The sequence below is a fragment of the Natrix helvetica genome, assembly GCF_964273705.1.
Source record: "Natrix helvetica genome assembly, chromosome: 2".
Taxonomy (NCBI): Eukaryota; Metazoa; Chordata; class Lepidosauria; order Squamata; family Natricidae; genus Natrix; species Natrix helvetica.
Window position 1 is genome coordinate 182,466,326 of NC_138552.1, and position 25,762 is coordinate 182,492,087.

At 38.8% G+C, this 25,762-nt stretch overlaps 1 protein-coding gene across 3 annotated transcripts in view; it reads left to right on the plus strand.

The window, feature by feature from the left end:
- The window catches only part of GRIK2 (glutamate ionotropic receptor kainate type subunit 2), a 548,779-nt gene that overhangs the window by 236,548 nt on the left and 286,469 nt on the right, over positions 1 to 25,762 (plus strand). For all 3 annotated transcript variants that reach the window (XM_081945732.1, XM_081945731.1, XM_081945733.1), the window contains 2 exons: positions 18,142 to 18,323; positions 23,761 to 23,814. In XM_081945732.1, coding sequence (XP_081801858.1) covers positions 18,142 to 18,323; positions 23,761 to 23,814 — 236 coding nt within the window. The remainder of the gene's footprint in view (positions 1 to 18,141; positions 18,324 to 23,760; positions 23,815 to 25,762) is intronic.

The window sequence follows — 25,762 nt, forward strand, 5'->3', positions numbered from 1 at the left end:
GTGGTGCAACAATGTTGCCAGGATAGATCCTTAGGAGCAGAAGGTGGTTCATGTTGTTTTGCCTTACCATAAATAAAGGATTTAAAGTTTTCCTCTGTCTAGTCATGATCAACTCAAATTGGTGGTGCTCATCTCTGATTCTCAGCTGAAGGAGCCTGTGTTGTTTGAGAGATATTCCCATCATTGTGTAGTCAGCATGAAAATGTGGAACATAGTAACTTTCCCACCAAAGTGGTACCTGTTTATCTACTCATGCTTTCAAACTGCCAGGTTGGCAGAGCTGGGATGAATAACGGGAGCATACCCTGTCATGCAGTGCTTGGTCTCCAACCTGGGTTGTTACCTTTCCAGCTGGCAAGCACAGTGCAGTGGTGGGATTCAGCCAGTTCGCACCACTTCGGGAGAACTGGTTGTCCAATTTCTGAGCAGTTTGGTGAACTGGTTATTGGAATAAATCATTAGGGCAGAGAGCCGGTTGTTAAATTATTTGAATCCCACCACTGGTGCAGTGTCTTAACCACTGAGCCATCACACCCTCGCCGCCATCAGTAAAAGGAGAGAAATCTGAGGCTCTGGGGTACAATGATAAGGTGGAAATTGCCTTCAATAAGGAAGTCACATCTCATACCTGCAAAAGAAACTGCAATACTGTCTTCATTTTGTTTCACTTAGAGCAGCAACCCATGTCAAGGACATTGATAAGTCCTCTTACAGACTTATGGCACTGAAACGCTCATGCTAATTTGAAATTACAGCTGCCCTTGAATGTAGAATTTGGAGCAAATTCCAAAAATGAAGGAAAAAGATTCCAGGTTAAAAGTGCAGTGCTTTTTTAAAATAAAATGTTTTTAACCCATACATGTATTCTGATAAAATAATGTTTGGATTTTATGAACAGGAAGTTTGTAGGTGCAGAGTTTATAAATGATTTCATTATACATTCTAACTTTATTATCATGGTCTGCAGCAGCACTAATCAGTGTACATGAAACTGACTATCACATGCATACATTTCTTTGGAGTAATGTGATGTCAGATTTTATTGCAATAAGTGAGAATTTTGATGATTTGGTGCAGAATCAGTTGATCTAGGTTCCATCTTTTGGCAAATGAACGATACTTAGCCAAGAGATTTAGTCAAAGAATAGCCTGAAGCTCCTTGCCTGGAGCTTCTTCTTAGCATGAATTCGCTATGAACAGAAAAGACAGGACAACATAATTATTAGATATGTTTTTATATCCAGATAGAGTGTAAATCTTTTCAAGGTTGCCTAGCTATAAAACTATAAGCTACAATAATAGGAATACAGAAAAAAGGCAATGTTCTTCCTCTAGAAATGAGATTGACTAAAAGCAATTTATGTTGGAGTAAGCTTAAATATAAAGGAGGACCGAACTTTCAAACAGTTGTAAGTATAACAGTGTTATCTTGTAAAGGACTTTAAATGTTACTTCTCCTACATGTTTGGAGTGCTCAATAGAAGGAACAGTAAAATACACTACCAATAAATCATGGTTTTCAATCCATTTTTGCAAAGTATAAGAATATTGATTCTCGGGGTATTATTATTTAGTTGCTCAGTAGAGTATGTTTTGCAGTAACTTCAAGGGCAACAACATTAATAATTATTTACAAAAGCTAATTATTGCATGGTGTCCTTCCTTTAATGAAAACTGATTGTTTTATTAGTTGTGTATTATAGAATTGTACTTGTTTCTCAGTCCTAAAAAAGTAGAGAAAATTTATATATATTTTTTTTATAATAAAATTTTATTGGGTTTTCAACATTTATAGGGAAAAGGGTAAATGGACAGGTCTACAAATTTTGGCAGTTGCAAAATGTGAAAGGCGCCCCTCCCTCCATACCCATAGTATACATTTATATATAATGCATTGGTATATAATTGATTACAATCAGCATATTAGTTCTATTACTAAATTCAATCAGATTAAACATTACAGTATAAAATCCAAGTATAATTCCATTATCACTTTCGGTCAATTTACAATAATATGATTTTCTTGTTTATTTTTGTGATCTGAGTCTTCTTGCTATTGCCCCATCTCCCTCCACTGGCAGAGCTCTGGTCCCTCCCGTGTCCTGCGTGTCCTTTGTAATGTCTGGTGTTTTCTCTAGGAGTGTTTTATTTTTTTCCATAAAGGCCTGCGCCTCTATGGGTGAATTGATTCTGATTCTTGTCTCCTCCCAGAATATCAGCATACCTTCAGGCATCAACCATCTAAACCACACCCCTTTCTGGTATAATTTATTCGCTAATTGAGAATAATTCTTCCTTTTTTCTCTAATCTTCTTAGGGATCTGCTTCAGAATGGTTATCTCCATATCATGATATGTCAATGCTTGCCCCCTTTGTACACCCAGAATTTCATCTCTTGTGCTTTTTCTAAGAAATTTAATGTGAACCTCCCTGGGTACATTGTGTGTTCTAGCATAAGCTGAGTTCACTCTATAAACCAGGTCTATATCCCACCCCATCTGTTGTTTTTCTTTGTGTGTGTAGTCAGCCAGGATGTTTGTCATGATGTCCCTTATGTTTTCCCCATCTTCTTCTATAACATTTTGAAATCTAAGATAATAGGACATTCTCTCAAATTCTAATTTCATCTGTTGGATGTCAAGATCTTTGTTCCCTTTCTGCACAGCTTCTACCACCCCCTTCACCTCCTCCACCCCCCCTTCCACAAGGTTCAGTCTTTGTGAGTTCTTATAAATTTGGGCTTGATTTTCTTTAATTTCATCTTTCATTTCCCTTAGCTGTTTCTTGATTTCCTCCTGGCCCTGTAAAAATTTGTTGAAGCATTTGTTGAAAGTCCATCTCTGTAGTCTTGGGTTGCATCAGTTCTGTTATCTTTGACTGTGTGACTGGACTGGATGTTGCAGATGTTGGAGCAGATGTGGCAAAGCCAGGTTTTCCAGGAGGTGGTCTTTTGGATGCCATCCTTTATAACGTTAAAAGTTCAGTCCATATATAAGATAAACAGTTAGAAAAGAAGGGTAGCCAGGTAAATTCCGGGAGCAGGAGAACCAGGCAGAAGAGAATCTCTCTAATAAGTCTGGCAATAGATGAAAAGTTTCCCCTAGAAAGTTCAAAAAATACCAATCCACAAGAGTTTCCTCTGGGAGACACGGAGACAAAGACCGGAAGCCTGAATTTTAAAGGTGGAGTCAGGTTTCACAGTTCATAAAGACAACGGAAGTGTGCCATCTTGCCCTGCCAGTTTTGGGCACAGAGGCATAACAAAGTTTTTAAAAAAGTTCCAGAAGTCCTCAAATCACAGTAATATATAAAATTAAATTGAAAAGAAAATCATCTCAACCTGGGTGAGGCTTCATTCGTTGGCTCTCCCCCCTCCTCCTCCCCCGGGGGCTGAGAGCAAAATTGTTCCTCACCTCTTGTCCAAGGGGGGGAGGAAACCCCCCTCCCTCCAGCCGCGCCTCCAACTTGCTCCGAAAGTTGTTTTAAAGAAAGCTGAATAATCCTTCGTGCAGAATAGGGAGTGAAGAGAGAAGCAACCTCACCGCACCGCAGCTGCGTCCTTCTATTGTTGCATTCTCCGGTCGGCTTTAGCGAGGCGCGAGGCGCAGAAACGCGAAGCGCCCTCCGATCTTGCTCCCCGGTGCCTTGGGCGCGCGAGAGACCTCCCGCCGGCAGCCGCCGCTGCAGGAGACCCCCGCGATGCCGCCCCTCCGGCAGGACCCCTCTGCGGGGTGTCCTGTGCCCCCCAAGGAGTGGGGAAGCCCACCGGGGAGCCGGAGTGGGCAAAGAGCTGCCCGTCGCCGCCGCCGCCGGAACCGGAACTCGAGAAAATTTATATTTTAATTATTGTTCCAATGGTTTTAACTTCTCTGCATTAATAATCTCTCAAGTTTGTGAAAATTAATTTGACTTATGTTTAAATATTCTGCTCTTTTAATCCTTATAACTCATTTAACAATTGTGGAAACTCTCAAAGCAGAGAACGCCTAACCTACAAATAACAACCCAGTAATCCATGAACTTGAATATAATTAGGGTTCCTCGTCTAAATAAAATGATGAGTTGTTCATTTTTACAGTATCTCATAGTAAGTGTATTTACTTGAATCTAGATGATAAAGTATCTAGATTTAGCTGTTTTTTTTTAAAAAAAATACAATGAAATAATTGTAATAATATGAATAATACATCTATCCTGTGTTTACCAAAAATTGGCCCCACAGGCGATTTAGTACATAAATTAAATGTTCAAATTGTTTGCCATATTTTTCTAAACACTTCCTTACTCATGTGATGCAGAGCCTTTGAACATGTCTAAGTATAGTTTTCTCTGAGGAAAACAAAATAATTAAAAGGGTGCAATTGTGTACGGAGGGCTGACTTTTGGTACTCTATATTGTGTATTTTTTAAAAATGGCAATGGAATCAGAGCTAATTTTGTAGGATTGGATGTTCCTGGCCATCTAGAATTCTCAGGATCTCACCATTCACCCTGTGGGATTAGTTGCATTCCAGTCACTATAATGCAACAGTCCCCAACCTCTGTGGCTTGGTGGCCCAGCTGGGGAGGGGTAGAAGGAAACTGGGCTGTGTGAGTAGTTCCCCTTGTGCAAGCCCCTTGTGCTGGCATGAGCAGTAAGGTGGCATGCACGCATGCAGCTTGACTTGCGTGAGTGGTGGGCTGGCATGCACACATACAAGTGCCTGCCAGCCTACTGTTCACATAGGTTGAGCTGCATGCCTGTACACATGCACTCCAGCCAGCCATTCATGTGGCCCAATTCCAAACAGGCCACAGGCCAGGGGTTGGGGACTCATGTCATAATGTCATCCCCAATTAAATGTTTATGATTACAATGACACTTTGCATTCATGGACAGAACTAAAATTCAGTAGAGGATACTTTATTTTAGTATTTGTATTTTACAAACCTATAGGCACCCATTTACCTGAAACTCCGTGCAGTAAACAGAATGAAAACACAGTACACGAAAAATAAAAAAAAGACCATTTACAACATTGAGGCTCTGATAAAACTCATGTGTATTCATCAATAATCCCAGGCCAGCTGTACTAACAACCTGGTTAAAAAAAACAGGTCTTCATCACTTTTTCTGAAGGTCAACAGAATCGGGATTTTCTGTCTCTCAGTTGGGAGAGCTTGCTCCCTAAGGCAAGCACCACAACAGAGAAGTTAGACTTCTTAGGTCCCAACAGGCAACATTATTTTATAGAGGAAAGCTGCATCATGCCTACCCAGTAAGAAATAGCCGACACCAGTGGCAGTCAGGGATTAATCTCTAGTTCTCCCAGCCTTTTACAAGCTAAATTTTCAAGAGTTTAAGAGGTTGCTAAAGAAGAAGAAAGTCATTTTGCTTGAAGAACATGTGTTGGCAGAGTCCACAAAAGGCAAGGAATAATCATAATAGAATTCTAATAGTATACTGTAGTTGTAGCATTACAGTAGTCTAGTAATTAGTAACAATACACTCATAACCATTCACTCATTGGAGTTGTCAATAATTTGAGATACTGCAGAAGTAGGTGACTGCAGACCTTGATATTCTTGACTGGGTAGCCAGAAAATTAATGAGTATGAATGATGTCCTAGACCTTTGTAGCATAGATTATATTTTCAAAGAAGACTGATGGGTAAGGACATTTACAGGTTTACAAAAATAGTAAAGGAAAAAAATAAGATCTTAATGATTGCATCAACAGAAGAGAAAATATTAAAATAATCTCAGAAATGACATCTACTTTGAAGATATGACATATAAGCATGACTATAAAAAATAATAGCTTGAAATGAGATTAGAAAATTGAAAAACCAAACATCCCATATTTTAAATACACTTAAAGGAAATCATTCAACATCAGAAGAAGGTGGTGGTTTAAGAAAGGTACATTAAAAGGGGAAATGGAAGAAATGTGTGGGGGGTTTTTTCAGTCAAAGAACAAGCACTACACACAAATACCATCAAAGCAAAAGGAGAAAATCTCAATCTGGACAGTAAATACCAATTGTGCTGAGTTAAGAATGAAACGATTGACCATATAATAATCAGATGAAAGTAAAATCACAGCATTTCATAGATTATAAAAAAGGGCATGAACAAGTTGGAAGGGTACTACATTGGAATTTACAAAAACATGGATATCAATACTTATCAATAATAATTACTGAAAACCTGAAATTATGTTAACTTTACTTTACTTTACTTTATTTCAAACTTTTATACCGCCCCCTCTCCCAGAAGGGACTCTGTTAAATTAATTGACAGAGGGAAAAAAGAGATTTTAAATTTCAGACTGCTTGACACCTGAAACATCACACACCAAACATTATTGTGATTGTGAAAAACCATGTTTGGTTTATTGATGCAGCCTCATAGAAGATAGGAACAGAAAGCATAAAATATTGATATTTGCAAATAACAGATTGGAAGCATTTGAAGAAGTTGACAATGTACCGATTGTTATTGGAGCATTAGGTACAATCCAACACAGATTTTTTTTTTAAAAAAGAATTTGGACTGCTTAAATGTGGAACAACTTAAAACAGCCCAGCTACAAACGAAGACTCTTTGGGAATATCTCATACACAATTAGATGCTGTCTTTGCAATCTTGAAGCCCTTAGGTAGGGCTTGAATCAAAAAGAAGAAAAATGACCAACATTGGCTCTGACATATAATTAGTAGAATTGGAGAACATAAATAATAAAATACAACAGTTTGATCATTGAATCTTCTGAAATAAGTTTAAGTTTTTAAATAGTTTTAAGAAGAATCCCATGAAAATTGTGCACAATCTGCTCTCCATGCAATTGAATATGTGAGAGAAAGTCCCCCCTCCCCTTTATATACAATGGAAAACTTGAAGCAAGGGTGATATTCAGCAGTGAAAGAAAAGCTCTCATTGATAAGGAAATAAGAAGTTTCATGAAAAGCAAAGATAAACATTAACCTCTTCAAAATAGGTTGTTATAAAGACAGATGTGTGTGTTATCACTTCAGGAATTCTCATTCTGAAGGGCCCCAAGATATTTGTTTAAAAGGTAGTATCTGATGCCATCATTTTCTTTGTCCATCCTAAATGGACAAAATTGAATGGGTTAGAATGGATTATTATATTAAGCAATAATGCCGTTTATTTGGCCTTGGTTTAGCACAGTATCTGAAAACATGAATGCATGTTAAGTGTGCCCAATAGAGAAACCCATTCAAGTTTGTAAATTGTGGTTTAAGGCTGCCAAGGTTTCAAATTCAGTGTGGCAATTAAATCTCTCCACTCTAAATTCCAAGTAGACGCAAGAAGGTTAGATAAGTAGATTTATTGCTGAGAATTTAGAAGCCATATATATGAAAAAAAGTTTTTCATATGAAAATATCTAGAATTCTTGCAATTTATGTAGATAAATTGAGCTTCTTCTTTCCTTTTCAAACAATGGCTATATACTGTACCTCCTTGTTTCCGGGCCTTGAATGTTTTTATCCTTGGTCCTTCTTTACAAAATGGTTCGTGTGAAGGGAGAATCCAAGATCCCTGCTTTACCAGTTTCAGTCCTTAAAGGGGCTGAAAATGTTGTGTTGATCCTATTTTCTCCCCCCCCTCTCACACACACACTAAAAAATCACAGCATTTCGTTTTTATCATTGTATAAATAAAGTTTGCTGTGCAATTGCAATAATCATAGCTCAACATATGATTTTGCTGAACTGGATTATTTCATGTTTCATAGTTCATATTTCCTCTAAATATTGAACTACTAAAAGATTTTATTTATTTTTAACATCCACAATAGCAGGTCCATTTTTCTCCTTGTTCCCCCATACATGTACAAAGCAATTTTTTTTTACGTGGATGTCAACAATTCTGAAGATCATTGTTTCCCCTCTATCAGCTTCCATCTCTGAAAATGTCCTCATTGGGATTCAGCTCCCCTTTGTGTTGCATAGTGATAAATCCTCATCCTACACATTTGGCAGTTTAGGGAACAGTTTTCAGAACATGCATTCAGCTAACAACTATCATGTATTTTACTGTCAAGGCTATTTTGCTGTAGCATTTCTTTCAAGCATGCTCATTAAGGTTATGCATAAACTAATGGGAGTTTAGATCAACTCTTAGTCATTGGTGCCATGCATTCATCTTGTGGCCTGCCAGTGGCCAGAGGAGCTGGCAGCAGAGTTAGACAGTGAAGAGGTTGGGGAGGAACATGGGCCAGGCCTGAGGGCTGAGGAAAGTTCAGGCTTTGCGTCAGAGGCAGAGAGGGAGCTAGGCAGCAGCGAGGCAGAGGAACAGCTGGAGCCTGTTCCCAGTGTGCACATGTGCAGAGCTGCCAGAAGGCAAGAACAACTAAGAAAGCAGGGTTGACTTAAGAGTAAAGCCACACCTTGTGATTGGACCCTCCCATGGGAAACAAAAGAGAAATGTGTACTGTAAATAAAAGAAATTTTGCAGGAACCAAGACTTTGCTTCTTGCTTTTTAAGGAAGCTGGGTCAGAACACAGCCAATGACTTATGCTCCAACACCACTTTAGTAATTTTACAGGGAATAGACTTTGAAATGCTGAAAGAAAAGCTGCTGGAGAGTGTCTAATTTTTAAAACCTAATGGTTTTATTATTTTAGCATAGCATAGTAATTTTAGCATTTCTCACCTCCAGAGTCTCCTTGTTACAGTTCCTCTTCTGAAGGCTGCTCAGGGGTTTTTTTCTCCTACTAGTACTCATTCCAATACTCAGTTTTCAAAACTTCTGAGACGTTCTTGGAACAGCATGTGTGAATGACAAGTCAAGCAAGGTTAATTTTCAATTCTGCACCTCACTTTTGCTACTACAATTAATAATAAAATTAACAAGACCACGTTTGGTGTGAGAGCCAGATTGCTGTAGAAGTGAAGCAGTAGCGGGTTGCTCTTACCATCGCTACCAGTATGCTGATCACGGTCTGTCCATGCACGAGCCTGACGTGCACTGTGCATGTGCCTGACGTGCGCCGTGCATGCATGTGCAATCCACCACCCCTGCGATACCCAGCTGCTTGTTGGGGCACATGCAGGCTCTGCACTCTGTGCGTGCATGCTTGTGCAGTGTGCCTTTTGACATAAAATACAGCTATAGAGCACGGGTGGGCAGGTGGGCCAAACGAGCCACCATATCGGTACACTCTCAGCTGCTCCAGGCCACTACTGGTACAGCCGTATCGGTCAGGACCGGCAGCAACCCACCACTGAAGTGAAGGTATTGGCCTAGAAACAAGGAATTCTAGACCTTCCTTAGGTATAAAAAGCTGTCTGGATGAGTTTCAGATAGTTGTCCTCTGTCAGTCTAACCTATCTCACAGGGTTGTGAATCTGAAAAAAACAGAAGGCTGGAGTGTTATGTATACAGTATTTGCCCGCTTGAGTGGAGCAATTTAAAAAGGAAGGATAGAAATATAATAATAATTTTAAAAACCAGATCTTCCTTCACCACTTTACCTGGAGGAATTTTGTATGAAACCTACAAAACTACTATAATCACGTCTAGAATTGTTTTACAATTAGCTTACCTTGATTTATTCTGTTTTGTTCTAATTACCCTGGGTCTTTCAACTTTGTACTTCAGTTTTCATGACACTATTCATTTTTTTTAAAGAAACATGCTCTTACTGGTACAATTATGCCCTGATTATCTGACGAGTTTATCTTATTACTGTGTATAGTTAGCATAGCATGCTTAAATACAGAGTGCATTTTCTATTGGTTACAGATTTACCATTTATTGCTTTTGTGGACTATGAGTCTTCTAATAGCCCTGTATTTATTTATATATTTATTTTAAAAAATATGTCTACCTCTGGAGAAAAGACAGGACTGCCAAGCAATTAATAATATTAGAAAATGAAAACTCAGGCAGATAAAGGTGCATTGTCAAACAGTTTTTAAAGTACAAGTTGCTAATAAGTCCCAGTGCCATTTTTAGCTCTACTAGTTGACTGAATTAATGAACAAATGAACTGAGTAAGAAAGAACTTCTTCAATTCTGACATTCCAATTATGAAACAGATAAGTTGGATGAAATGCCGCAAGAGACGTCTAGAGAGTCGTTGGAGATCCTCTCGCTCCGAATTTGATCGAACACAGGCACGAGCCCATTTAAGGACGTACCTTGTGGCATTGAGAGCGGCCAAACGCCAATATTGTGCCACTCTCATTGCATCCGCAGAGAACCGCCCTGCCGCCCTGTTTCGGGTGTCCCGCTCCCTCTTGTTTCAGAGGCCGCGGGAGGCCCCCCTACAGGGCAGGGCAGAGGAATTTGGTAAATATCTGCAGGATATAATCTCTCAAATCCGGAGAGATTGGGTTCCTGTCAGTGATCCAATGGAGACGCCCATGGCGAGTCTTGAGGAATCGATCTGGGAGGAGTTTGACTTGGTTGCCATCGAGGATTTGGACAGATTGCGTGGACGACTGCGACCCACCACATGTTTATTGGACCCGTGCCCCTCCTGGCTTGTACTGGCATCCTGGGAGGTTACACGAGACTGGCTCCTGGGCCTAGTGAATGCTTCGCTGAGCGAGGGGTCTCTCCCGGCTGCCTTGAAAGAGGCGGTGGTGAGACCCTTGCTCAAGAAGCCTTCCCTGGACCCTTTGGAGCTGGCCAATTATCGTCCTGTCTCCAACCTTCCCTTTCTGGCGAAGGTTGTAGAGAGTGTGGTGGCCTACCAGTTCCCACGACATCTGGAGGAAAATGATTATCTAGACCCGCACCAGTCCGGCTTCCGCCCCGGTCACAGCACGGAGACGGCCTTGGTCGCGTTGGTGGATGATCTCTGGAGGGCCAGAGATAGAGGTTGTTCCTCTATCCTGGTCCTATTAGACCTCTCGGCGGCTTTTGATACCATCGACCATGGTATCCTGCTACGCTGGCTGGAGGGGTTGGGGGTCCAGGGCACCGTTTTGCGGTGGTTCGGCTCCTACCTTTCTGACCGGACGCAGCGTGTGTTGGCAGGCGAAGAGAGGTCGACCCTACGCCCCCTTACTTGTGGGGTGCCACAGGGGTCGGTCCTCTCGCCACTCCTGTTCAACACATATATGAAGCCGCTGGGTGAGATCATCCGTGGTTTCGGGGTGGGATACCATCTGTACGCTGATGATACTCAGCTGTACTTTTCCACCCCGAACCACCCCAACGAGGCCATCGAAGTGATGTCCCGGTGTGTGGAAGCCGTACGGATCTGGATGGATGACAACCGAATCAAGCTCAACCCCTCCAAGACGGAGTGGCTGTGGGTACCAGCTCCCCGGTTCAGCCAATTAATTCCATCATTGGCCATTGGGGGCATTCAACTTGCCCCCGTGGAGCGGGCGCGCAATTTGGGCATCCTCCTGGATGCCCGGCTGTCCATGGATGACCATGTGACAGCCGTGGCAAGGGGGGCGTTCCACCAGGTTCGCCTGGTGCGCCAATTGCGCCCCCTACTGGACCGGGACGCCTTACGCACAGTCACTCATGCGCTGGTGACGTCTCGCTTGGACTACTGTAATGCTCTCTACATGGGGCTTCCCTTGAAATGCACCCGGAGGCTACAGTTGGTCCAGAACGCAGCCGCGCGGGTAATTATGGGGAGTACTAGGTACTCCCATGTGACACCGTTCCTGCGCGAGCTGCACTGGCTTCCTGTGGTCTATCGGGTGCGTTTCAAGGTTTTGATAACTATCTTTAAAGCGCTCCATGGCTCAGGATCTAGTTACTTGCGGGATCGTATTCTGCCCCATACATCCCTGCGACCAATTCGCTCGCACAGAGAGGGCCTCCTCCAGGTGCTGTCCACTAGACAGTGTCGCGGGGCGGCGCCTAGGAGTAGAGCCTTCTCTGTGGCGGGCCCAGCCCTGTGGAATGACCTCCCTCCGGATATTAGGAATACCTCTGACCTCCGCTCCTTTCGTATTAAGCTTAAGACCCACCTATTCCAAGCAGCTGGCCTGGCTCAACTATGATCTAACCATATCGCTCCTGACGGGTTTTTAACTGGGTATTTTAATTATATTTAATTATCTAGGGGTTTTTAAATACTGTATTTTAATTGTTTTTATTTATCAGCCAACCTCCTCCTTGTGTGTGTCTCGATATATGTCTCTGTTATATGTTTGTTTTGTCCACATATTTATTTCATATGTTTCATTGTACGCCGCCCGAAGTCCTTCGGGAGAGGGTGCGGCTAAGAAATAAATATATTATTATTATTATTATTATTATTATTATTATTATTATTATTATTATTATTATTATTATTATTATTATTATTATTATTAAGATATAATGTGGCTACTTTCTTTTTCTCCAAGACTCAGTTTTAAACTGTATTTTTCTTATTTGCATAATTAACTTGTATTTGATTGTCAGCCTTATTTAAATTTAGCTCAGTGTTAAGTTTGTTCAGATCAACTAATACAGGTGACATTCAAATATAAACTAAACAATAACCATTGAAACTTGCATTATGATTACAATTCCCATTCTTCTCGTGAGCCTGAGAAATACACAGGAACCACAATGACATTTATGTTACCTGTTTATTTTCTACCACCAGGGTGGGGTGGAAAATAGATGGAAGATTTAAATGGAGCATATTTTCTAGGAAATGAGAAATGCCACCTGGGCTAAAAAGTTTGAATACTCTCAGCAAACTATAAGATATTAATAGCTTTTCTTTGTTTTTAAGGGTTTGATCTGTTCAGTCTTATCATTTATTAGTGCAGCTTCCTTTTAAACTTCTTGTTAGCATGCTATGTTTGCTCAAATTCTAAATCCTGTACCTTAGCCTGCAATACTAATAATAGACATATTTATTTGGCCAGGATATATTTTATTAAATAGTGAGATTTTCACTTTGCATGAAGAAAGTGCCAGCTTCAATTCCCAATGTTTACAGTGCTGGAATAGTTTGAAATCCTAGAGAACAGCGTCAATCTCTTCATACAACACTGAGCAAGTTGCACCAATGGAATAACATAGCAGAATGCAGTCTCCTTAATTCCTACCTATTCTAGTTTTTGATCCTCTCTTCTTCTCTGTCATTCCTCTTTGTCTTCTCTTATAGCTTTGAAAAGTTCCAATGTTCCATGGTTGGCAGAATTCTATTAAATTTTTCCAAGATGCTCTTAGAAAACTCTACTGAATGTTTAAGTTTAAATTAAGTTCTTTAAATAGATTTCAGTGAGGCATTCTTACAGCTTCATTGATAATCCATTCATGTAGTCAATATTTGTGAACAGTTAATGCATCACCTTCTGATGATGGGGTATAAGGGTAAATTTCTGTGGATGAATTTGTAGAACACAGTTGATAATCAATTAGTGATAGGTTGATTTGTTATTCTTTTCTTCTTCCTCTTCACTCTTCTTATGTATTCAGCATTAAACATCTTAGCAGAAAGGATAGCAGACATAATGCAAGAAGTAATCTAGCATTAAAACATGGTAATTTACAATCCTGCTTACCTAGTTTGTATATTGGGACAAGGTTATGCTTATTATTTTATTCCTGTTTTGTTCTGTATGATATATAGTTAGATTAATTTAATTTCACAGTTTTAAACTGCTGAAGTGAAAGTGGAAGCCAGGTCTCATAGGTGATAATAAGACGTTCTGGGGAATGGCTCATGTTTGCTGTCACAAAATGGACTTTACTGGCATAATCTTTCTGAATTATTTGGAATAGTTTTTCTATAAATCCTGTTCAAGGATTATGGAAACTGGCCTTTAGGAAATCTATTTGCCAAACTGAAAGTTTTTCATTAATATCTGTTTGCTGAATTCCATGTAAGTTGTATTTATGGCTCACTTAAAAGCCTATGCACATTCAGCTTTTCTCCTTCAAGGATTAACTTTGACAAGTATCTAAGTATCTGAAGGAAAAAGGAATCATTTGAGCTGTATTAGCAGATGATGGGTTTAATTGGAATGGTCACTTGATGAGTCTTTTGGTTTCTACACTTCTAGTAGTCCTTGATTTACAATCATAATTGGACCTGAATCGCAGTTGTAAATCATGACAATTGTAAGTCAAGGCATCCACATAACCTGACCCAATATTACAAATGTTTTTACAATGATCATGAAGCAAATCATACAATTATAAGTCCAAATCCAATCTCCTGAATGGGTATGGGCCAGAACTGGTTTGCCTTTTCTAAGGCTATCCTAACTCCAAAGAGTTGTTAAACTACAGGCTGTAAGTCAAGGACTATTGGTAATTGAAGACAGCTATAATTAGGAAGTTGGTTTGCAGGAAATGCATTATGACCCGAGCAAAAAAATGTGTTGTTTTTTTTTAAAAAAAGAAAATGACATTTATGAAGAGAAAATAAATATTGTGATGCCAAAAGCCTTTTGCTGGAAACTAAACTGGATAACTCTACCTTACTAAAAACATGCTAAGGTGCTTCTAGGTAATCCGTTTTTCTATAGTCCAGTATTAATAGTTTTCTTAGCACTTTTGTGGTCTCATTTATCAAGAAACTTTATAGTAAATATCTATCAACTAAGAATGAAAAACATTGCTTCTCATTTTTCTGTAGTAATGAGCTAAGAACAGTTCACAGTGCTTAAACAGTTTATTTACTTATTTTCCTAAATAGTAAAAAAAAATGGTTTTGGATATTTTTGGATATTTTTATGGTTTTCCAGGTTTGATTTTTACACTCCTACAAACTGTAAGTCATCCAGAGTTGCTTTTTGTAGATTGGATCACCAGCTAATTTGAAAATCATCATGGATCTGCTGTTAGACCCCTTGCAATTTGCCTAGCGAATAAATAGATCAACAGATGATGCTGTTGTCTCTGCACTATATCTTACAACATCTTGAATCTCCAAAGACCTCTGCAAGGGTCATCTTTGTAGACTTCAACTCAGCATTCAATACAATCATTCCAGATATTCTTCTAACTAAACTAAACTAGCTAGGTATACCTGACCACCCTTGTAAATGAATCATAAGCTTCCTAACGGCAGGAAGCAGCAGGTGAAAGTAGGAAAAATCACATCAGATATCTGTACAATTAGCACAGGAGCCCCCCAGGGCTGTGTCTCTCTCCACTTCTCTTCTCTCTATACACCAATGACTGCATTTTAAAAGATCCCTCTGAAGTTTGCAGATAATACAACAGTGATTGGTCTCATTCCAGACAACAATGAATCTGGATACAGACGGGAGGTTGAACAACTAGCCTTGTGGTGCAACCAGAACAATCTTGAACTAAACACATTCAAAACTGTAGAAATGGTGGTAGATTTTTAGGAAAAACCCTCCTATACTACCAGCTCTTGCAATACTAGACAACACAGTATCAACAGTATACACCTTCAAGTTTCTAGCCTCTATCATATCTCAAGGCTTAAAATGGATACCTAATATGGACACCTAACATCAAAAACATCATCAAAAAAGCACAACAAAGAATGTTCTTTCTGCGCCAACTCAAAAAGCTCAAACTGCCGAAGGAGCTGCTGATTCAGTTCTACAGAGGAATTATTGAGTCTGTCATCTGCACCTCTATAACTGTCTGGTTTGGCTCTGCAACCAAACAAGACAGACATGGACTTCAACGGATAATTAGAACTGCAGAACAAACAATTGCTACCACCTGCCTTCCATTGAAGACCTGTATACTGCACAAGTCAAAAAGGTGGGGTGTGAAAACATCTACAAACCTCTCACATCCTAGATATAAATTGTTTTAACTTCTACCCTCAAAATGATGCGATAAGGCACTGCACACCGGAACAACTAGACACAGGGCAGTTTCCCCCCCGAATGCCATCATTCTGCTAAGCAACTAATTCCTACAATACTATCAAACTCTTTACTAAGACTGTATTACTATTCTTCTTCTCATCCTTGCTATTACCTATATCCTTCTACTTATGACTACAACCATGTTACATCTTTAAGATTTATATTGTTTTATTTGCTTCCTAGTATGATTTGATTGATTATTAGTAACCTATGACTATCACTAAGTGTTGTATCATATGATTCTTGATTAATGTATTTTTTTCTTATTTTATATATATTGAGAGCATATACACCAAAGACAAATTCCTTGTGTGTCAAATCACAGTTGGCCAATGAAGAATTCTATTCTATTCTATATTCTTTTCTTTTCTTTTCTTTTCTTTTCTTTTCTTTTCTATTCTATTCTATTCTATTCTATTCTATAAATATTTAAAATTCAAGAGGTCTATGATTGATGTAAACATACAACAAACATCACCAAAGCTATAGAGTATGTAGAAAACACATTTATTATTTTTAAAGAAAGTTGTTTTCATCCAGTTTTTATTCCACCATGTCTGAATCCCCAAAATTAATTCTAAGTAACCATTTGAATAGAATAGTGTACCTGTGGTATGTTCATGGTCATATTTGGCCTATGAAAGATATTTTTTAAAAAACTTGACAATTTGATCTGATTGTAGAAATATTGTGTATTTTATTGTTATTTGACACACACACACACACACACACACACACACACACACACACACATATATATATATATATATATATATATATATATATATATATATATATATATATAAACTTTTTATTTTTAAAGTTAAAGAGGGTATTTTATTATATAGCTATAGTGTTATTTTGATTATTCAATTTGTGCATTAATTTAATATTATGTTTTTGTCTTTTTGTTTTGACTTAGAACAAAAAGGTGCTTTATTATACCTTTGTATCTATACTGAAGAAAGTCAAAAGTTTCTCCTTTTGTATTTTTTCCATATTTTTTGTCACTTTTAAACTTCTTTACCCATTTGGTCTCTTCCTCTCCCAATCATTCTTTTTATTTTACTTTGTATTCTATTTCTTTCTGAAACTCAGTAAAGTCTGTTTTATAAAAGTCAGACAGAAAGTAAAACTGATATAAAGTAATTTATTTTTAATAAAATCAAATACAAATTTTCTTTCAGTCATGTAATCCTAATTTCTAGTTCATTTTAAAAACTACAGTTCAGAACCAAATTTGGAGAATGCAGTCAAGATTCTGAGGAAAATAGATTTGACACTAATATTCTTAGCAGTCCTGATTTATGCTCATTTACTTTTTCAGCAAGGGGAACTTTTGAAAGTTTGGAGAACGCATTGAGTACCTCTTTGATAATTTGAATATGATTGTTATGGTGAACATCATGATCAGTCAAACTATGTTGGATGTTTGACACTTCACCTAACTACATATAACTTCTTACTTGTATAAATTTTAAATAAAAAAAGAATCTAAGGACAAGGAATTTGGTTGGTATCAAGGGAAACTATCACCCAGTTAATAATATATCAAATAATCTGAATGGATGTATGCCCATAATTTATAATATCAATCCATCTTGAATTCATATTGCAAGGCATTATCTATTGCAGATGGGAATACCTTTTAGACAGCTGAATCTGTGTTGAATATGAACATGAAATTAGAGACTTAACCCTTGCCTGGCTTGTTAAGTACTATAAGTACAATATTCTACCCAATATTTAAGTTCCTTATTTTTTTCCAGGTGTAAATATATAATCCTTGAAGCGGTCAGTGCACCTGGTAAAATCTCTAATATGGCAGCTTTAATTTCTGCCATGCATAACTTAATAATTGAATTATTTCAATGAATGAAGCAATCCTAATTATATGATTAAGGTGGCTAAATATCTTCAGAACATTGACGTAGCTGATGTGAGGACGGTCCACGGAGAGTCTAACGAAGGAAATCTATATTCAAGGCTTTTAAAATAGGGTGATTGCAAACTATTAGAGAAACATATTGGTTTAATCAATTAATGTACCATTACATATTATGAGGTAGAAAATTACCATAATTCTCAGATAATGAAGATTTGTTTCGTGGGGGTAAACTGAGCTCCTTATTTTCAATCAATATTAGCAAAGAAGGAAAGGGAGAGGCTTCGGCAAGGAGATGCTCATATACCATTTTCAAATGTTGGTTTATGTACATGCTTTACATAATAGTGAGTAGATGATAAGCTAAAAGCTCTTGTGTCAGTTCATTAACATTTTGATAGCTTCCCTTTGTTCTTTCTATAATGTACCTTCTGAAACCCTTTGTCTTATCTTATTTTTCTGAACAAAGGTCTCATTCGATTGCAAGAACTTATTAAGGCTCCATCGAGGTACAATTTGCGTCTAAAAATTCGCCAATTACCCTCTGACACCAAGGATGCCAAGCCCTTGCTCAAGGAGATGAAAAGGGGCAAAGAATTCCACGTCATCTTTGACTGCAGTCATGAGATGGCAGCAGGTATCTTAAAACAGGTAAGCATACCTTTTCCCCTTCCCTTACCCTTTCTTAGGGGATGTAGTGGCTCAGTGGCTACGATGCTGAGCTTGTTGATCAGAAAGGTCAGCAGTTTGGTGGTTCGAATCCCTAGTGCCAGGTAACGGAGTGAGCTCCTGTTACTTGTCCCAGCTTCTTCCAACCTAGCAGTTCGAAAACATGTAAAAAATGTAAGTGGAAAAATAGGAACCAGCTTTAATGGGAAGGTAACAGCGTTCTGTGCTCCTTCGGCATTTAGTCATGCCGGCTACATGACCACAGAGATGTCTTCGGATAGCCCTAGCTCTTCAGCTTTAAAATGGAGATGAGCATTGTCTCCTAGAGTCGGGAATGACTAGCACGTATGTGCAAGAGGAACCTTTACCTTTACTCTTTCTTAGAGACAATAGTCATTTTGAAGTCAGTGTGATTGGCCTATGAGTAGCAGGCATATGGAAGAATGGTTCAATTATTCTTAATAGACTTGGGAGATTTAAAGAACATAGAGGAAAGGATTGTGTACAAGGACTCCACCCTCCAAATTCTCCCATTATTCATGTCTCTAGTTTTTTGTTTTCTTTAGGAAGAAGTGTGAAGTTAGCTGAACTGGTAAATAATATGCCCCAATTCCAGTCTGGAAAAAGAGCTAAAGTCAATCAAATGTGATTTTCAGTTCTTCCTTAGATCTCCCTTGTGGAGGTGAGGAGATGAGGGAAAGCAGGAGGAAAATTCAGGTAGAGCATCAGGATATGAGATGGCATGATTATATTTTCAACAATTTTTTAAAGAACAATTGGAGAAGGCTCTTGATACAAGCAAACTAATAGAAAATACCTAAAACTCATTCTTGAATGAGTCCTTGATTTTCTAAGCTTACTATGCAAAGAAAATAGATTATCCACTACCATAAATATTCTAAAAACCTGCCTGATTTACTTCAAGGTACAAGTCTGCCCTTTTCATTTCCAATTATTAATGTGCTGTAATTATTTAATTTTACATATTATCTCAAGTACCTCCATTCAATTTCTTCTGTGCTGAGATGAGCGATCTACTTTGCATCCCAAAAGGAACCTTCACAGGTCCTACTTCACAATGACCTTCTCGCCCCTGTGATCACATGCTGTAGCAGCTTTTCAGCAGTTGAACTGATGTACTTAAAATTCATACGCAGAACAAGAGGAACTACTCTAAAATGGATCTCATCAAGAAATGTTGTTATTCTGTTGAACTTGGTCACACATTGTTTCTTCTTTGGAGATATTTTGTCTCATCTGTTCTGTGTGCCTGAACTCATCTTCCTTAGCAGATCCTGTAAGGGAAATTCTGGCTTGAAACTTGTCCATTTTTTAAATAACAAAATGGCTAAGAGTGAAATTGGTTAATCTCTGACAGTTTCCTCTCTCTTTTTTCCCATCAAGAAATGAACTCCACATCCATGGTATTTATAATTCCTTCTCTGGTTTACAGAGGGAATAAGGTGTTGTTGTTTTTGGTTATCCTAGGATCTCTAGCAGCTCAAAACAAGGCAGTGATTTTTATTCCTGGTTCTCAGCCTTTTAAATCCCCAGAAGTGAAGAGAACACAAGTGGCTTTTAATTTGGTTCAGGCAGACTGAAAGATAAAAACTGTGATCCCATGGATGTGTCGATATTGTCATCGGTTCAGATGTGTTTTGATTTACATAAAGCATTGCATTTTAATTCCAGTTTTCAATGAAAATTCAGTAATCTCTCAAAGTACAGGTAGTCCTATACTTACGACCACAGAGTCTTTTGGGATAAGGTTGATAAGCTTCCACTTTTATCTCCCTTGAAACACTGCCAAAGACCTACCGTATTTTTCAGAGTATAAGATGGACCTTTTTCCTTCAAAAAGAGGCTGAAAATCTGGGTGCATCTTATACACTGAATACAGCATTTTTTGCCTCCCGAAGCCCCGCCCCTTCACCAAAATGGCCATGCACAGCTTTTAGAAGGCTTTCAGAGAGCTCCTGGGGGCTAGAGAGGGCAGAAATGAGTGAAAAATGCCCCCCAGCAGACTCTATAAGCTTCCTAGAGGCTATCTATGCCCTTTTTTAAGGAAACAAATGGGCCCGTTTTTGCAAAAAACAAGCCATTTTTTGCTCATTTTTGCCCCACCCCCTGGAGTACTCTACAAGCCTCCTGAGGGCTATTCATGCCCCCTTTTTTTGAAAAAAAAACCAGGCCTATTTTCGTGAAAAATGGGCCGTTTTTGGGAGGTTTTCAGAGTGCAAAACCTTTTTTAAAAATTTTCCTCTTCAAAACCTTGCTGCGTCTTATACTCTGGTGCATCTTATACTCTGAAAAATAAATAATTGGCAATTAGCTTTGCAAGGTCACACAGAGCAAAGAGTCAAAATGGAGCTTCAGATTTTAAACCGACCAGAACGAACAAAGTTGCTTCTTGCAAAGACTCCTGTGCCTCTGCTCCTCCTTTATGTTTTATGGGAGGAGCCAATCATCTCCAACCCTTACTCCTAAGTTGCCCCTTTTGTCTTAACTGTTCTTGTCTTCTGGCAGCTCTGCGCATGTGCACACTGGGAACAGGCTCCCCCTGTTCCTCTGCCTCACTGATGCCCAATTCTGGAGGCTCCGGAAGCAGCACATATCTCTCACATGGCTCTGGCCCCCTCTCTGCCTCTGACACAGAGCCCTCATCCGAGCCTTCCCCAGACTCCAGAACTGGTCCATGTTCCTCCCCAACCTCCTCACTGTCTGACACTGCTGCCAGCTCTGCAGGCCACTGACAGACCACAACAATTATCTCAGATTGATTAAGACAATGCAGTTCAGAGGTGGTATTCAGCCAGTTCTCTCTGGTTCAGGCAAACTTGATAGCGGTGGCTGTGGGAGGCTGCACCTATTCACCCCAACATCATGCACGAGCACTGCACGTGCTCACATTTTCGAACCAGTAGGGAAGGTAAGTGAATCCCACCACTGATGCACTTGTGCAGCAGCTAAACTTTGAGGGTGCTTTGGTATAGATCGGGGGTGTCCAACCCTGGCAAATTTAAGCCTGACAGACTTCAACTCCCAGAATTGGAGCTTTGCTGGCTGGGGAATTCTGGGAGTTAAAGTTCTCCAGGCTTAAAGTTGCCAAAGTTGGAGACCCCAGGTATAGATTTCTAATTTTTGAAACCAAAAAGGCAGACATTTACATTGCTGGGAACCACAGTTTAGCTGCTCACGTATGATTATGGCAGTCCCCCTTATGTTCAAGATACCAACTTTGTTTCTAACCCTTTTATTTTAATTATTCGGGTTTTTTTTATCACCCACCTTGTCTATGAGACATCTTTTCTGGGGAAGAGACAAAAGAGATTTCCATTCATGGCAGAAAAACGGGGGCTATGATAAGAGTCTCTACATGAGCAATGTTCCTTGTAAGGATGAAAATTCTTTTTTACTCACCCAGAAAAAGTTAGAACCAAGTTGCATGGCCTAAAAAATAAACCGCAAAATTTGCTGACTATAGTTAATTTTTCACCTGCATTAAAACATTTGGTTCCAAAATGTTTACTAGAGTGAAGCTAGCTTTAAAAAAAAAACCACTGGCAACCAAGCAACAGGAACAATAATTTAGTCCATCAGCCAAGCTGCATTATTTATAATGTACCAATATGCTGTAAGTGAACAACAAATGTAGCTTTTGATAGTTCCCATGTCAGCAAAAACAAATGGGTGCTTTATAAGGATTAGAGCTGACTGGTGCCCTTGTTTTATAGCTGTCCTCCTTTGTACATAGAAAAGGTTTTTCACTGCTGAATTATCTTTTTTTTTTTTTTGACAAGCAAGGATTTTCAAGGTACCAAGGTGCAAAATAAGCAAACAAAAATATGTAAAAATAATAAAGTAGCCCTGAAAATAAGTATTTATTGCTTCTTGTGTATATAATTATAATTATATATCATCTAGTTTAAATCATTATCAGACTGCAAACTTGACTTTTCCTGAAGCATTTGATGGACTGAAGTTTAGAAGATCTCTTTTAGCTGTAGAATATTTATACTGAAATGTGTTTTAGAAAATGGGGTTTGGGTAGGAGTGGCCTTCAAAACTTTTAGCAAGGGGGTCTCTGCAAGGTTGCTGGGAGGGTGAGGCCCTCTGGAGGCCAGAAATGGGCCCATTTCCAGCCTTCCCAAACTTCCGGTAGGCCCATTTTTGCCCTCCCTGAGCCTCTGTGTACGCCCTACACTTAGCTGCATCCAGAACAGGCTGCGTGGGGAGGGGAGGGTGAGCAGAGCCCACCAGGAGTGGGATTTGAGGGTTCTCCGAACTGCACCGAATCTTAGCTAGAGGTTCTCCTGAACCCCTACGAACCTCCTGCAGCCCATCCCTCGGTTTGGGTCAGACTCATTATCCTTAATGCAGACTCGGTACGTGGTTGAAAGCTTGTTGTTTCTTCCTTTGCTCCTGGTGCTTTATCCACAGTTTACTCACAGTTACTCCCTTTGGATCCTATAGGCTTTCTATGAGGACCAGCCTCCCAGAGTACATGTGGGTGATCTCGTGGCTTGTCCTTTATTTAAATAAATTCTGCACGTTCAAGTTCACAGCTCAGTTATTCATCTCCACCAAGATGTCATCTCCAATGATTGGAGGTGCATCAGGTCAACTATTTGCATTTCTAATTGGCTACTAGATTAGGCAGATTTTTGCTTGGTGTAAAATACTTCTTTGGAGTTATTTAATCAAGTTTAATGTAATGACAACATCATGAAGGAGAGTGGAATTCTTACTTATTAAACAAAGAGGTGATTAAGAAAAGCCTAAAATCGGAAGCTAAAGTTGGTTCAGGTTCAGGAGGTAGAAAAAACAACATTTATTTAATGGTTAGTATTTTTTGAATGATACAACTTGAATTAAAATGTATATACTACACTATTAACGTAAATAAATGTTGGTTTAGGGCTAATATTTGATGCATGCCTTCCTTTGTGTAGAGGGGGATTTAGATTTAATTGGCAGCACTTCTATTTTATCTCCTTTGACTCAATTGTTTTTAATTTATGTTTCTTCAGTGGGTATTCATTATATTATGAAAAACTATAGAATAAATGCACTTAATGCCACAACTTCAATTAGATTTGTTTGGTTGGCAACCACAATAATAATAATCTACTTCTTTCATATTTGCAACACTAAACAGTCTAATAATCTTTCTATCTACAGTTTCGTTTCATTAATTCTTTTAATAGCCAGTTATCTGCTCTGCTTAAGAATGATGTGCTTGGCCTAATTTTAGTATAATTCTAGCCCTATACTTTTATGCACATCTTCATCTCATGGGACCTTTCCATTGTTCTCATAGGTGTGATTAAAAACAGCAATAAGAATAACTGCAGAAATAATGAAGTGGTGTTACCTAACTTCTTAAAAAGTTAATGTGTATACTGATTTTTTTTTACAGGGTTTAGCAATGGGGATGATGACAGAATACTACCATTACATCTTTACTACACTGGTAAGTAGCTTTAGAAGAATATGTGGATGGTCTCAGGCATCACTCTAAAGCATTCTTCATTATATTTCTTGACAGTAATATAAAAGCATTTTTCTGAAAGTAAAAGCAGTTTTGTAGGTTCATAAGGGTAGGAAAGTATTTAATGTTACCTTTATTTGCAATTTGATTGCTCTGGCAACCCTGTGATCATTGACAAACAAGCTGCTCATAGTTGTTTAATGAGGGCAAACACCAATAAGAGCTGGTTACTTCTTCTAGGCTTTGTTCAACGTGCTGATTTTGACACTAAGGAAGTGTAAGGAAGTTGTATTCATAAACAGCAAGTATTCTCAAGCTATAGGTTGCAATCTTTCAGGGATTGCAAGGGTGGATGGAGAAGACTTCAGGGTCAGGGTGACACTGTAAGAGAATATCTGTAGCTTGGGGCCGAACCGTGGAGTCTTTAGTGCTCACTGAGTTTGCTTATTTGTTTGCTTGAGGACATTTTGTTACTCAGTTAGGTAACATCACTGCAATTGGATAATGAGATGCCTGCAAGCAAACAATCAAGCTCATAGAAAGCACCAACAATTCCTCAGATTATTTTGTTGCTATACAATTGCTTGCCTGGGGAATCTCTGAAGAGGCACAATGAGCCATACTCTATCATAGTTTTCCAAATCTTTGGGGACAACAGTGAGCACATGGTAGAGTCCTCCTTCCTGTTTGGTGACTTGAATTGTCTTTTGATGTCTGGACTACAGATAGGATTCAGGAGAGATTCTGTCTCTCTTTGTAGTCATGTGGGTTAGGTAGGCAGAGTTTATGAGGTTGTACTTGCATACATTAGATGGGGTAGTTAAAGATTTTCTCGATAGTGTATTCTCTGGGTGATTTTTTAAAAGCATATTTATTGTTGTATCAAATCCATTTGATTATGTGTTGGGAAACCCATCCAGTTGTAAGTAGACTCATAGTACCTATTCTGCTGGTCTAAAATTTGATTTACTGCCAGGACATTTTTCATTTTAATCTGTTTACTGTGTAATACTAGAATCTCTTTCAATGAAGCAGAATGAATGGAAGTTACTTACAGTTGCATAATACTAGTAATGTCATGATCACCTATTGCCATTCTTTCATGTGTCCTCGGCAGTATGCAAAGAACAAAGTAGCTAGAAAGGGGCATCTATCATGTTGTGAAATGGCGAAATTCAATAGGATTGCTCAAGGAATGGCTACTTTCATCTGCCAGCTTTATTTGCCACCTGTAGATTGCAGAGTGCAGAGTCCACTAGAATGAATAGTTCTGGATTGTTTGTTTTGATTTAGATGTGCCTGATTCCAAATGACCCTTGATAACTCACAGCACCAAACAAGACAAATATATAATCTAAAGATGATGATAATAATAATAATAATAATAATAATAATAATAATAATAATAATAATAATAATAATAATAATAATAATAATAATAATAATAATAATAATAATCAGAATGATTATCAACAACACATACTCTATTGTACACCACCTAGACTACTGTCTAAAGACAGTAGTGGTTCTCTCTAAAACCCATCAGAAGTTCATCAGGGTGAAAACTATTCATATCTCAGGAAGACAGGCACTTCAACAGAGTAGGCATGCTTCTAGGTTTTGAAAGATAGCCATACTTGATCAAAGGAAGCTGCAGCAACGCTGTTGGACTGAATTAGCAAGATGTTAGACCAAACTCTAGGCCGTATAGGATTTTATAGGTCATAACTAGGGCCTTGAATCTAACTGGAAGGAAACCAGAACCAGTGCAGATCACGAAACGAGGGTAACACGTAGCATGCCAACACATACCTGTCACACCCTGCACCACTCCATTCTTAGAAGCTTGTAGCCAGCAATCAGGCTGAGGGAATTATATGCAATGCTGTTCTGGGCCTGTAAGCTGCCTAAATGGGAGAAGTAAGCTTCT